The sequence below is a fragment of the Protopterus annectens genome, chromosome 5.part0 (genome assembly GCF_019279795.1).
Source record: "Protopterus annectens isolate FY-2018-M chromosome 5.part0, PAN1.0, whole genome shotgun sequence".
In the NCBI taxonomy this organism is placed as follows: Eukaryota; Metazoa; Chordata; order Ceratodontiformes; family Protopteridae; genus Protopterus; species Protopterus annectens.
The window spans coordinates 412,674,143-412,689,911 of record NC_056735.1 but is presented as its reverse complement, the minus strand read 5'-3'; the positions used below and the strand labels follow the sequence as shown (position 1 = coordinate 412,689,911).

General features: G+C 40.2%; 1 protein-coding gene across 1 annotated transcript in view; it reads left to right on the top strand.

Annotated features, from left to right (window-relative positions):
• KDM6A (lysine demethylase 6A) overlaps positions 1-15,769 on the top strand; it is a gene marked incomplete in the record, with an annotated part of 3,528,619 nt that overhangs the window by 2,843,172 nt on the left and 669,678 nt on the right. Inside the window, 1 exon segment of the mRNA XM_044072373.1 lies at positions 8,312-8,417. Within this exon segment, the coding sequence (XP_043928308.1) occupies positions 8,312-8,417 (106 nt within the window).

The window sequence follows — 15,769 nt, the reverse complement described above, 5'->3', positions numbered from 1 at the left end:
ATATATAGTTGAAAAACAGTTGAAAAATTATGAATTTATATTTAGAATAAATACTTGTTTAAGATGCATAGTTAAGAATACATACTTAAAATGTTTCACTTCTACTAAGTCTATTACTTAAAGCATACCTTAATGCATAAATAAATCGACATTAATACATAAATCACCTGTACCAAAACTGTTGCAACTATTTGATTGAAGCATGCAGTATTTAAATAAAATAAGCTATCTAACAAATCTTATCTAACAAACCTGTCTGAAGTACATTTCCTGAAGTTTATAAAACAAACAGCGCTAGTCCTAAATTGCCTGATAATGTGCATTCAGAAATGATGATTAATAAATGAATAAGCAGGGCCGAGGAAAGGCAAAGGAGGAAAGGGGGGGAGAAGGAAAGGAATTCTACAAAACTTTCTATGTACCCTCTAGAGTGCATGTTTAGATTTTTGAATCCATGAATAAATTATCTTGAAAGGCTCTTCAATTTCATTATACAAGCTATTGAATAAATTTCATTCAAACCAGGAGCATGACAGGCACGAGTTCTTAGTTGCCAGGACAGTTCTAATTTTTCCAAGAGTAAAGCAATTGGTCTGCCTCTCCCGTCTTCAGCAATACTGTCTATTGCTCGGAAACCAAATGAGTGGTAAGGGTATTCACCTACATGTCTAGCTTAGGCATTTTCTAGTTTACACTTCCTAATACCATAAAGGTGTTCGTACACCCTCTCCCCAAAGTTTCCTGTCAGTTTTACCGATATAGAACGCAGGACATGACTTACATGAAGCTAGGTAAACCACACCCTTGGAGTTACAGTTGAATTTGCATTTAGTACTCCTGCCCACATATAGAAAAGTTCTGACCTGTATCAATGTAGGGACAATAAGGACACATTTGGCATTTACACATTCCTTTAGTACTAACAAAGAGTACTTTTCCTTTATTTCTTTCCAACAGGTTCTCTAGGTTTTTTCCTTTTCTAAAAACTGTTTTAGGTGGGCTTTGTAATTTACCAGATACAACACTATTGGACCGAATAAAGTCCCAATTCTTACTTATAATGTTCATTATAGAATACCCGTCCAAGCTGTATGAAATAAAAGTCAGACGGGCCTATTTGGTCTCTTGCATTATCATGCCTTTCTGATGAAATTGATTGGAGCATTTCCTCTACCCCAAAATGGGTCGGTAAAACCCCCTCTTTTACTTACCACTTCCACAGTTAGATCCTTAACCAGTCGTTCAGAGTATCCCCTCTTAGAGAACATTTCTGTAAGTTTCCCACACTCTATTGAAAAGTCTTCCTCATCTGAGACCATATGAGCTGCCCTCACAAGCTGCCCCTTCACCACTGATAGTTTCTGGGGCAGAGGGTGACCGCTACTAAAATGCAGGAACACATTAGAATAAGTGTCCTTTCTGAATATTCTAACTGTATAGGAGTTGTATTTCAAATCCTTCTTTAAGTTAATGTCCAGGTAAGCTATTCTGTCCATATTGAAAGTGTAAGTAAACTTCAAAAAACTGGTTGTATTGTTCAAATATGACAATAACTGGATGGCATTATTTTCGTCCCCTTCAATCAACATAAAAATGTCACACAGAAATAGTGTATAAAAATGCATCTGTCTTGCAATGTGAAGAACCTTTCTTACAAACTCCTTTTCTCAGTATGCCATCACCAGGTTGGCAGAACTGGCTCCACACGGGGAGCCCATTGCCAAACCTGTTTTTTGTATACAGTACTTATTATCAAAGGTGATAAAATTGTTGGACAAAGTAATATCCAACAATTCCTCATCTTGAACCGATGAGCAAACATTATCAATAGGCAGCGGAGGAATTGATGAAGGAAGCAACCATTTTGGATGAAATTATCAAGAAGGACTTGGACTTTTCACGTTATAAATTTGAACAGTTTGAAAGTTTTGCCAACCTGGTGATGGCATACTGGGAAAGGGAGTTTGTAAGAATGGTTTCTCACATTGCAAGGCAGATACATTTTTATACACTATTTCTGGATGACATTTTTACGTTGACTGAAGGGGACGAAAATAATGCCATCCAGTTAGTGTCATATTTGAACAATACAACCAGTTTTTTGAAGTTTACTTACACTTTCAATATGGACAGAACAGCTTACCTGGACATTGATTTAAAGAAGGATTTAAAATACAGCTCCTATACAGCTATAATATTCAGAAAGGACACTTATACTAATGCGTCCCTGCATTTTAGTAGCTGTCACCCTCTGCCCCAGAAATGATCAGTGGTGAAGGGGCAGCTTGTGAGGGCAGCTCGTATGGTCTCAAATGAGGAAGACTTTTCAACAGAGTGTGAGAAACTTAGAGAAATGTTCTCTAAGAGAGGATACCCTGAACAACTGGTAAAGAGCCTAACTGTGGAAGTGGTAAATAAAAGACAGAGGGGATTTTACCGACCCATTTTGGGGGTGGAGGACATGCTCCAATCAATTTCATCAGAAAGGCATGGTAATGCAAGAGACCAAATAGGCCCGTCTGACTTTTATTTCATACAGCTTGGACGGGTATTCTATAATGAACATTATAAGTAAGAATTGGGACTTTATTCGGTCCAATAGTGTTGTATCTGGTAAATTACAAAGCCCACCTAAAACAGTTTTTAGAAAAGGAAAAAACCTAGAGAACCTGTTGGAAGGAAATAAAGGAAAAGTACTCTTTGTTAGTACTAAAGGAATGTGTAAATGCCAAATGTGTCCTTATTGTCCCTACATTGATACAGGTCAGAACTTTTCTATATGTGGGCAGGAGTACTAAATGCAAATTCAACTGTAACTCCAAGGGTGTGGTTTACCTAGCTTCATGTAAGTCATGTCCTGCGTTCTATATCGGTAAAACTGACAGGAAACTTTGGGGAGAGGGTGTACGAACACCTTTATGGTATTAGGAAGTGTAAACTAGAAAATGCCTAAGCCAGACATGTAGGTGAATACCCTTACCACTCATTTGGTTTCCGAGCAATAGACAGTATTGCTGAAGACGGGAGAGGTGGACCAGTTGCTTTACTCTTGGAAAAATTAGAACTGTCCTGGCATCTAAGAACTCGTGCCTGTCATGCTCCTGGTTTGAATGAAATTTATTCAATAGCTTGTATATTGAAATTGAAGACCCTTTCAAGATAATGTATTCATGAAGTCACAAATCTAAACATGCATTCTAGAGGGTACATAGAAAGTTTTGTAGAATTTCTTTCCTTCCCCTTCTTTTTTTTCCCCTTTCCCTTCCCTTTCTCCTCCCCCCTTTTCCCTTGCCTTTCCTCAGCCCTGCTTATTCATCATTTCTGAATGCACATTATCAAGCAATTTAGGGCTAGCGCTGTTTGCTTTATAAACTTCGGGAAATGTACTTCAGACAGGTTTGTTAGATACCTTAATTTATTTAAATACTGCATGCTTCAAGCAAATAGTTGCAACAGTTTTGGTAGAGGTGATTTATGTATTAATGTCTTGATTTATTTATGCATTAAGGTATGTTTTAAGTAATAGACTTAGTAGAAGTTAAACATTTTTAATATGTATTCTTAACTATGCATCTTAAACAAGTATTTATTCTAGATATAAATTCATAATTTTCAACTGTTTTTCAACTATGTATTTTAAACAAGTATTTATTTTAAATATAAATATAAGTTCATAACATTCGACACAAACTTATGAAATTGATTTAATTGCTGTACGATGCAAGTACATGTATTTCAGCAAGAGCCTTCATATTTTTAATGCAAGTAATACACACATCACATTATTTAGGAGCTTCATTTATTGAAATCTAAGTAATAGTGAAGCACTAACTTAATTGATGTATCATTTATCAATTACTAATCAAGTAGCATAATTTACTTGTGCAATTAATTGAAGGGAAGTTGAGAGTGGAACAGGTTTTAAACCACAGTATGATATTAACTGTATGTGGTCTGAAGAAGTCTTGCTATAAGCGAGGCAAAAAGCGCTTAACAAGAAATAAAGTGTAGTAGGTTTTTACAACTGTATTGTGCTTTCTTTTTTACAACAGTGGAACATTTTATAGCTAGAATACTTGGTTTTCCTTTGGATTACTTCTGGATTGTGCCTGATTTGTGAAGTGGTCTATCCGTTTTGGAGATTTGCACCTTTTAAAACAAAATCAGCAAGGTTGTGTAAACATGACCTTCCCTTGACGAATCCAAACAGAGTCAAGTCCAGTGTTTGGAGGTTCTGTATGTCCTGATTGATAAATTCCATGGCTTTGCATACGAGTCTGATCAGTCTTGTGGGTCTGTGGAGGGCCCTCCCGTTTGCAGGGGAATGACTGTAGTTCTCTTCGCTTGGTACAAAACCTGTATGGAGGCTGAGATTGAACAGTGCTGTTAGAGTTGTGGCTAAATTGTACTTCATGCTATTTAAGATGCATCCAAGAATATTCAGGGCCCATCAGTGCAGTATGTTTAGCTTTTGATAGCACTTTTAGGACTCTGTCTTGTTTTATAGATGGAGGTGAGCCACTTTTAGGTGTGTTATGAGGGACGGATCAAAGGGAGAGAGAGGTTTAGTTAGAGCTTAATTTATTACCCAGTGAAAAACATTTTTATTCACATTAATCTAGTATAGGCTAGGCCTATTTTATTATCAACAAGAGGAGTTGTGGGTGATGAAGAACGGAAGGAATTCATTGGGGAGTGGAAGAGGGCAGAAGTTAAATGGGATAAGTTGATTCTCCTCACAGAACAAAGTGATTTAGTTACTTTATTTGACAGAATATTTTACAGATGAGTAGTTACAGCTGATGTACGCAAGTCAACGTGAAAAAAGACTGATGAAATTGGTGGAGTTGTTTGAAAGACAGAGCCAGAATTTTGGATTTAAGTCTTTAAGGAATATTAAAATAGTCATATAAAATACTATGTTTATAAAGTAGCAGAAAGTATTTTAAGAACTAAGCCAGTGCAGGAATGGAGAAAGAGATTTTAACAGTAAACATATCTACAGGTAAGGGTATAGAAAATAGGCAAGAGGGGACTGAAATTTAGTGGAGGAATTTGGCAAAGGAACAAAGGTGTTGGGAGTAGATAACTCTGAAGGGAAATGTAGTAAAAGTGAGATGAGACTAAGTAGAAGTTTAGACTGCAGTTTAGTGACTGCCTTCTCTATCAGGGATTTGATAACATAATGTGGGCAAAGAGAAAGAAATAGGGGAAGTGCAAACTAAAAAGAAGAGACCAGCTCTGACCGAGTTCATAGTTGAGTCTAGAACAGAAGTTGTTCTTAAAGTGATAATTTGTAAGGTGTATAAAATAATGCATGGTAAATGTAAGAGTCAACCAGAGGATGTTAAAAAATTGGGGAAAAGCGAATGAAAAAGACTAGAGATTGGAAGGACTATTTTGCAGAGAAGCCATGTGAAGAAATGTGTAAGGCTGCCAAGTATGGAACAAAGTCCATAAGATTAAGGATTTTTGCGTGGATGTTTCCATATGTATTTTTGTATTGCAAATTGATTTCAGACATCTTCCTGTGGAAGATCAATAATCCAGTGGGTATGATGAGAGAGAGAGAGGTAACTTGAGAATCTGTTTGTGAATATAAAGAGTGACTGCTTTTACAAATTCACACTCCAGTATCCTGACAGATGTGTTAGGGGTAGAAATTAGGTGAGGAAATGATTTTTTTGAGCTGGTATACTGGATCTAAATTGCCTAGCCATATGGACAGACCGTAGCAAGTTTAATATTACTGGCTGCTAAAAATTCATGTGCTAGAAATTAAAAATCTTTTCCCAACATAAAGGAAGTTCTGTAAAGGAGATAAAATAACTGCATGTGGGATCTTTTGAAAAGAGAAGGCACAGATTTAATAGAACTGGACTTAGTGGTAATATTACACGCCGAATAATGTTTAGCAGGAGTGCGGGCAGACAACAGTTGAGCAATTCATGCTGTGTTGAAGTGAATGAAAATTGTTGTAATTCATGATGGTAAAAGTGGAAGCCGTTATCACAGTGTTTCTCTAATTATGTATGCAAATATATGTTACGATTTAAAATGTGATTTAGTAAATATTTTATTGGCATCGGCATTTCAGGTTCAGCAGCTTTGGTGTTTTTGCTGGCTTTCTGACACGACTCTTCCTAAACTTCTTATGATTTTGGTGGTTTTTATATCCGCAGACTAGAGACTACTTTTGTCTGTTACCAGTGGTTTGTGACATATTTTCTAAACTGATTCTAGGTTGTAGAACTTTTCTAATTGTGCATTGTGTTCCATTGTGCTACTTTGTTGCAAGAGACCCAGTTTGCTGTGTTTCTGGGTGTGTGGCATTTCTTTCATTAGGTCTGGGACTTGCTACTTCACTGTTGCAGCTATTTTTAGTTTGGTGCTGAGGATCATTGGCTTCCATTTTTTTTTTTTTTTATGTGTAGTGCATTTGTCATGTAATGGACTGTTGTGGAGTCAGTCTTAGTCTGTGTGTATTCTCTAGTAACTGGTTTGGAAATGCTGGCTGCATAACAGCTTGGTGGTTCTATGAACTTTGGTATGTGTCTGCATTTAGCTCTTTATGAATATCTACTGACTGATTATCCATGAGTTTACTGTTAAATGTATCAGTTTACTGAAACCTACTACATGGATACTTGCTTTTACGCTATATAGTATTTTGTTAATAAGCTCTGGATTCATAAAGTTGAAGTATAAAGTTTGTGTCGGTGGTTGCAGCTGTAATGGTGTGTACAACTGTTCACTCAATGTACTTGCTGTGATTAAAATATGTTAGTGTTTTATGATTCACTGATCTCATTTTGTTGTACTTAACTTTTTCTTAAAGTTCTTAGAATATTTAAGTACTAGACATTGATTTATTAAGAAGTGCACTACTGTGGTCGTGAAGCTTGTGATCACTAAATTACAGTTTGAGCATGTTTACTGCTATCACTAATGTTCAAATTTCAGGATTAGTACTTCACTGCGGCTACTTCCTACCTTAATCCCCTTCCCACATCCACATGTTATGTTGTAGCAGTGACTGATGATTGTTCATATATCTGTAGTTATAGGAAGTTTATTTGAACTGCCAACCTTTGAACTTATGAAGTCAAATGTAGCAAGTTAGCTTTAAATTTTAGCTCTTTTAAGTGCAACAGTGTATTTTTTGTGCTGCAGTGTATTAACTTACTCAGTATTAAGAGTCCAAGTGACTTATCAGTTTGTCAGTACTCAGCCTGAGTCATGTATTTCTTTGAAAATGCAATTAGCTTTTGAATGTTAGTGTATTGAAAAAGCTTGTAGTTAAGCAAAATACTTATTTTTCATGTTTTTATTTATTGTCAAATGATTCTGCGACTTGCTGTCAGTTCATATGGGCTCACCCTTCCTCCTGCACCTGAAGCTTTTTTTTTTCTGAAGTCCGTCTTGTGTCCCAGATAAATTTATTTTTTTCCTGTTGAAGACAGTCAAATGTGCTTTACCCAAGTTTCTAACCATCCAAACCACCTTAACTTTCTTTTTATGTGCTGTTCATGAACGATACCTATTGAGTATGGCACCTGATCTTCACTGCACATTTTTGATTATCTTTACAAAGCAGACTTAATTTTTCAGGGGTATACTAATGTTGGAGGCACAGTGCTTCATAGGTCTTTCACTTGAATCTTGTAGCTTTCTCCCTTTTATATTCTATACACATGGTGCTAGTCATTGTTTCCTTTTCATTGTGCCAGTAGAACCTGAGTTGAGATAAAGCAGTTTATGTTCTTGTCTTTAATAATGGATCCTCAAATGTCTCTAGCAAAAAGCTCTTTCTCACCCACATCCCCGTTTCTTTGATAAACAGTTTGTCCAGAGACCAGGTACAGGTGATAAGAACTCTTGATTTCTTTTTCTTTTCAGAGTTACAGTTAAGAAAGCAAGTCAAGCATCTTAACAGGAAGGAGTTCATGTTTGCAAGGGGGTGCCACTGTCTTGTAGTAATACTTGATTAGTAGCTGAAGTAGCTCAGCAGGCAGTTCCTGGTGAATGCTACTGAATAGAGATCGCAGCTAAACTTGATGCATGAAATTGGCTGGATTCTTATCGGTAGTAGATGTATTAAGAGAGAGTCTGTGATTGAAACACCTCATATGGCACCAGTTAGTATTTGTTTTCAGTCTTGAAGTAGAAGCTGAAGTTGCTTTTGCTTACAGTACTAAAATAAGTATCGCTGTAGTAATTTCCAGCAAATATTGCTTAAGTTGTTAAATGCATTAGATGTTGACACATTGGTTGGCAATTGAGAAAAGACAAGTAACTTTTTCTTTTCCAGTTGGAGAATAAGAGAGATGCTTTCTTCCCACCCTTGCACCAGTTTTGTACAAATCCCAACAACCCTGTCACAGTAATACGTGGCCTTGCTGGAGCTCTTAAACTAGGTATGTGCTCCTACTCTTTACAAGAAATGCTATGCTGTTAATAAGATTGTTACTGTAACTCTGGAAATTAGGAAGGGCCTCATTGTGTCTGAACTGTACATGAGTAGTCTTAAAATTTTGTATTTCAGAGGTGTTATTTATTTTGAGAAAAATTAAACTGAAATTGTTCAAAAATTAAGTAAGTGTTTTATGTGGTTCAGTTATAATTGAGAATGGTGCTCGCGGCTGCAGTGGAGTTGTCCCAGTGGCTGAAATTTTTGTATTTGTTTTTTTTTTTTTTCTGGTGTGAGACTTGGAAAGTTGTTGAAAGATGTGAAAGTGAACAGATGCAACAGAAGATCTTTCCTGGTTTTGTAACATTCCTTAGGCAATGATTTTTGGTGCATTGACCCCCAAGAGGTATTTCTAACTCGCAGTGAATTCTGTGAGAGGCTGAAACCTAATTCCATGCACTCTTAAAGCATACCCATCTACCGTTTTAAGCTCTGTTTACTTCTTTGGCCGACATCCTTGTAGAATGTTTTGCTGTAGCTGTGTAGTAGAGTATTGCTGAGAGCCATTATGTATTACCACATTATTTACGTGCCTTTTGCATGCAGGTATATTTCTACATCTGTTTTGTATAAGTGCTGCGTCATCTAGAAGATGGCAGGAAAAGTTTGCGTAAACCCTGCAAATCTCATCCTTAGAGTGAGATGTTAAACCAAGGTTCCATGTGTCTGATATGATTTTAGCTCAGGTGGATGTAAAGGGTTCCACTGCATTTGTGAAGAATGTTGAAATTTCCTTGGTGCTTTTACCAGATTTTCTTTAGAGTACCACTTTGGGTTTGTTCTAAAAAGAGGACACTGGCCTAGTTGTAGTCTGTTTTTCTCCTCTGCATAGGTCTCAGAAGAGATATGAGTTTGTTATTTTGCCAGTTATGGAGTTATTATTTGGAGGCTGTATGAAATAGACTTGATATGATGAAAATGTGCAAGCACATTCATCTTCCCATAGTGTGGTTTCCTTTCACTTTCATAGTCATAATCATAGAATTGATGAGCTGATGTCAGTCTTCACTTAATCTCTGACTGTGAGTTTGGTTCTGAATCTCTGAACCAACTAGGCCATTACTCCAGCTTATGCCTTCCAAAAACTCTCAAGCTTAGCTGTACCCATAATGCTCCTCTCAAGACTACCTCAGATCTTGTTTGCTGCTTCAAGTGCCAGATGTGTTACTCTTATCAGCTCTCAAGCTAGCAATTTCTTCAGATGTTCTGCGTGTTTCACTGTTGCAGTCATCACATTTGGGTTATCCTGCCAGGGGTAGCCCTCATTCAGCCCGAATACCAGAGGCTTAGTATTGCTGCGTCAGTTGTTGTCACTCCAGGACTGATGTCTGATCGTCAGTGGTATAAAATCACGCAGCCGATGCCATTACATCAGTCTTTCTTGCCGAGGAGCCCAAAGCAGAAGCAGTTCACATGAGTGCCAGTCGGCCACTACTTAGTTTTCGTTTCTGAGTTGAAGTCTTCAAAAGCTTAAGTACCCCATTGGGGATCCTTTTTTCTTGCTCTAACCAATGTCAGAAAAAGTTAACAATTGTCTCGCCTGTGGAAAGCAAATACCACACCAAGACTTCCATTCTTACTGCGTCACCTGTTTAGGCCCAGACCACGATGTCCCCCGCTGTCGCTTTTGTGTTTTGTTCAATGCCAGAACTGTATGTCATCGGGCCCTTATTGTAGGTAGATATTTTCACTCAGTCCTCGAATTCCTATATGGCTTCGATAAGCCATCCAACTACCAATCTTCCGAAAAAAACGTAAGGATAAATGCAGAGACTGTACAGGTCCAAAACTGCTTACCTTGTTCTCCACTCCTCAGTGATGCGCTTTTGCAGTCCCTGATGCCCAGTTCTATAGATTTGCAGGACGCTACTGTGACCCTTTCAGAGTCCAGTATGCCACAAGACTCTTCTTTGACTAAGGAAGCTGCGGATGTCTCTACCTTGGATTGGTCCGGAGCCGTTGAGCAGGCATTGGCTTCCAAGGAAGTACTTCGCACTACCGATATTTGACACAGACCAACTACTTCTTTCGCGTCTTCAGTTCTTTGGGAAAAAAATGGGTTTCTAAGGCCCAGGGTACAAACCATACCCAAAAAGGCGACCTATGCTCAGGCACCTGCTTCCTTGCCTCAGTCTCAAATGCTTAAAATGATGGAAGACCTTATAATGCTTATTAGGGGAAGCCAGGCTACCCCTTCCAAAAGAAAGAGACTTGTCTCCTGTAGTTCTAGCTGAACTGGAGTCCAATGACTCTGATGCATCTGAATATGAATGTATGCAACCCCTCTCTGCTTAGGAGGATTCTGATGCAGAGGAATCCATCCCTTCATCCTCTCCACCCAAGGAGTTTTCCTTTAGGGAAACCCTATGTACTTTAAGGGAGCATTTCCATTGGGAATGTCAGGACTATACTTGGTCAAAAAAGAGACTCGGAATTCTTAGATCTTCTACAGCACAGACCTCTGGCCATTCCTCCTGTCCTGGATGTTGTGGATGATGTTTTTATGGAATCCAGTCTGACCTCTGACACCCTCCCTCCTGCTCCCAGGAAATGTGACCGGTATTATAGAGTCCCTGACTCTCACAAATTTATTTTCAAAAATCCTACTGCTGACCGTGAGGTCATCTCTCAAGGACCTAAAGGAATCAAAGTAACTTCAGCTAAGAATCCCACCCCCTCAGACAGATGGGGTAAAAAAAAGTATACACCTCTGCTACTCTTGCTGTTAGAGCATTAAATTGTCAGTTTCACATGCTGAAATTTCAACAACATACCATGGAACTTCTCAAACAAAAAAAATCTTCTTTTCCTGCTTGTGCAGAAAATAGTGTTACAAGAGTTAATGCATTCTGCAAGTCAAGTAACTAAGCACATCTTAGTGTGGTTTTGGCACCCTAGAAGCATCTTGCAGGGCAGCAGTCACTGGTTCTGTCCTTAGAAGGCATACTTGGCTTAAGGAACAGGCCTTGCCAGACCATGTCAAATCCAAATTATTGGATGCACCCTTGAACAAAGACAATTTATTTGGCACCAAGGCAGAACAGGTATTAAAAAAGACAGAAGAAAAAGCTAAATCTATGCAGACAGTTAAAGATTTCTTAAAGGTTCAGACACCGAGGTTCAGTAGGCATTGCCCCTCCAAGCACTGGTCCTTTCCTGTCCCCTCCAGGCCAGCTCAGCCCACACCCAAGGGAAGCGGACCCCCCCAGACAGCAGCCCCAGGGAATGCAGAGATCTAAGTAATGGAGTTCCTCCTCTTCAAAAACAGGGAGTGCAATGCCACCCCCTTATGGTAAGACCTCACAATTTTACACTTCCACCCCCTCCCTCTGCCCACCTGCTCGTGCCCCTAGGATGAAAACTCTCCTTCTACGCAAGCAACTGGGCCAACATTGCCAACAACCTCTGGGTCCTCAACATAGTGTCCTAGGGATACAGATTTTATGTCCACACTGTGCCAACCCCAAAAGGGTTTTAAGATCTTCCCCCAAACCAGTGGGCTGAGGCCAAAAAGCAAGTCCTTTCCCTGTTCTCCATGAAGGCAATAGAGCATGTTCCTGCAGAACAGATAGGCCAAGGTTTCTACTCCAGACTCTTCCTGGTACCCCGGAAAGAGGGCACAAGGCACTCCATCCTAGTTCTATCCATTCTAAACACCTTTCTGGTGATACCAAAATTCAAAATGCTCACCCTCCAGCATCTTCTACCTATGCATTCCAAGGATGCTTGGTTAGCCACCCTAGACCTAAAAGAGGCCTACCTACACATCTCAGTCGGGGAATCATGCAGGAAATTCATACGTTTCAGGGCAGGATCAATGTACTTTCAGTTCTCTGTGCTTCCCTTTGGCTTATCTACTTCTTCCAGAGTTTTCACAAAATGTCTGGCTCCCGCCATTGCTTTTTGCAAACAAAGAAATATTCAAATTTACCCATACTTCATGCAGACAGGAAAAGCTGCTACAGCACTTAATATTTGTAAAGGACCTACTGACCTCCCTGGGGTATACTATCAACGAAAAGAAATCAAAACTAGTCCCCACACAAAAAATTGTATTCCTGGGAGCAAGCCTGGACACAGCATCCCAGATGGCATTCCTTACTCCAGAAAAACAAGCCTACCTGACAGCCTGCTTCTTTCAACTAGCCACCAGGACCCAGTTATCTACAAGTAAAATCCTGCAAGCTCTAGGGTTCATGGCCTCTTGCATTCTACTCATTCCATATGCCAGACTGCATATGAGGAAACTACAGTTGTACCTAAAAAGCCTTTGGTGTCAGCACTGTCAAGACCTGGAAACTCTTATACAAATGATACCTTGTCTAAGGAAAGATTTTCTCTGGTGGGCAGCAGCATGCTACCACAACAAGAGACTTCTCTTCTCACAACCCCATGCTGCTCAGATCCTCACCACAGATGCATCAGACTATGCCTTGGGTGTTCACCTGGATGGCAGGTGCATTCATGGCCAGTGGAGCTCAAATCAAATACATCTGCACATCAGCCAAAAAGATATGTTAGCTGTTCAGTACATTCTGACAGCTTTCAGACCCCTACTCTCCCCAGAGCCACTTCTAATCAAAAGAGACAACACCACAGTGATGTGGTATATCAACAAGCAGGGAGGGACTCATTCTTATCCTGTCTGCAGGCTCGCCATGACCCTTTGGCACACAGCCTCAGCCATGCAACTACACCTGTTAACACAATTCCTGCCAGGCTGTCTAAACTCTCTGGTAAACAACTTAAGCAGAAACCTGCTAGACTCATACAAGTGGTAGCTAGACCACAGAGCCTTCACCCTTGTAACCTAGAAATGGGGCATCTCGAAGATCGACTTCTTTGCCTCCCACTCCAATCTTTAGCTCAGCAAATTCTGTACCAGGGAATCTCACAGCAAGGCCTGGAAAGTGGATGCTCTGTCCTTCCAGTGGATAAACCTCTCTGTCTATGCATTTCCCCCTCTACCACTCATTTCAAGGGTACTGCTCAAAATAATGGAAGAAAAACCGAGGGCAATCCTGATTGCCCCAGATTGGCCACGCCAGCATATCCCAACAATCCTGACCCAGAGAAATGGAGAATTCATGCATCCCCAATTGCAGACCCTCAACCTGGCAGCCTGGCTTATTCCCTGACCTCTCCTCAAGCTGCCAGCCTAAGCAAACAAGTTCTAGATGTTATATGTGAGGCCAGACACCCCAGCACTAGAAAATCTTATGCTGACAAGTGGAAAAGGTTTTTGCACCTGGGTCCAGGCTAAGGGAGCCGGAATGGCACACCCCTCCCTACCTCTCATCCTGGATTACCTGGCAGACCTACTACACAGGCGTCTGTCCTTCTCTTCTATTAAAATTCATGCCTCAGCCATCACTGCTCATTTCAGCACAGAGCCACCTCTTTTCTCACACCCTCTTATCAAACGGTTCCTAAGAGGGAATAACAACTTGAGGCCACCCAGAAGAGCTCCTACCCCAGCTTGGGACCTTAACTTTGTGTTGGAAAAGCTCACCCTGCCCCCCTTTGAACCTACAGCTTCAGCAGAGTTAAAATGTCTTTGTTGTAAGACCGCCTTGCTTCTGGCCATTACTTCAGCTAGAAGAGTATCAGAGCTATAAGCACTTATGTCTGTAGAGCCCTTCATCATTTTCCATGCTAATAGGGTCTCCCTCAGGACTAACCCATCCTTCATGCCTAAAGTGGTGTCCAGTATAGCTCTCAATCATTCATTTGCCCACCTTTTTCCCTACCCACAAAACGAGGGGGAAAGGATTCTGCACTCTAGATGTGCATAGACAGGTCAGATTCTACCTGGACAGGACTAAATCTTTTAGAAAAACTGATCTATTGCTAGTCAGCTTCACTGCAGGAGCAGAGGACAAGGCCATATACACAGTCTCCAAATGGATAGCACACTGCATCCATTTCTGCTACAAACAGCATGGGAAACCACCCCCAAAGGGGGTCAGGACACATTCCACCAGAGCAACCTCCATCTCTGCAGCTTTTCTCAGAGGGGTCCCCACCAGGGGCATCCTGGAGGCTGCAACACGAACATCTGTTCATACCTTCACTGAGCATTACCACCTGCCTATCTTCTCCAAATCCAGGGCAGGCTTTGCCACCGCAGTCTTGCAGGGCATCTTAGCCAGCCCCCAGTCTTCTTGGCTGCCTCCACCCTTTTCTTCAGCTTTGGGAATCAACCCAAATGTGATGACTGTAACAGTGAAACATGAACAACATAGTACAGTTGTGTACACTTACCATAAATGTAGATGTTTGAGTGTATTCTCTGTTGCAGTCCTGGTTTCCCTCCCTCCACCCCCCTTCTCTCTCTCTCTCTCTCTCTCCTTACAGGGAAATTTTGATGTTTACTTTCTACTGATGGTGGTCTTCCACCATAACTTAGCTCCCTATTGGGGGCTCCTGACAGGGCAAGAAAAACTGATGTAATGGCCTCGGCTGCCTGATTTTGTACCACTTACAACCTGCCGTCAGTCCTGGAGCAACACCAACCAATGCAGAAATATTAAGCCTCTGATATTCGGGCCAACTGAGGGCTACCTCTGGCAGGATAACCCAAATTTGATGACTGCAACAGTGAATACACTCGAACATCTACATTTATGGTAAGTGTATGCAACTGTACTTTTGTCTTATTTAACATTTTTCGTGTTTTTTTCTCATATTTCTTTCTTTAGATCCTTTGTTGTTACCCAGCTCCTCTTCTTTACTTAACTGCTGTATGTTCCTTTTCTGGCATACCATTGTTGGTAGCCTCCCTTCCCGTTCCTCTACAAATTTGGTAATCTTCCATACCATTGCTGGTACTTCCCCATTTCCTTTTCGTTTCTGTTTCATTTACTGTTGCGGTACCTCTTTGATACAATTGTATGTATGCCCAAAAAAAAAATATCTGTTTCACTTATTTCCTTATAATGTTTTTCCGTGTGCATTTTTTGACATGGCTGAAAAGTCTAAAGGCACTTCTGGCTTCAAGATGTCCGAAATACGACTGCAAACTAACAAATTCTGATAGTCATGACGTGTGTGTATTGCTTGGGCCCGGTGCATTTTCAGAAAGACTGTTCCATCTCATGGATTTAGCCAATGGGCCCTTGTAGAGAGAAAGAATAAGTTGATTCTCAAGGGTTTGATGGTCTAGCTTTGACAAGGTTATATCTGTGATCTCTAAAATGGATACAAGTTTCCCCCTTTCTCCCCCTGCTTCTCTAGGCATGAGGGGTCAAAAAACAAAGCCACTCTGTTCACTTTCTTCGGAATCACTGATAAAAAAGT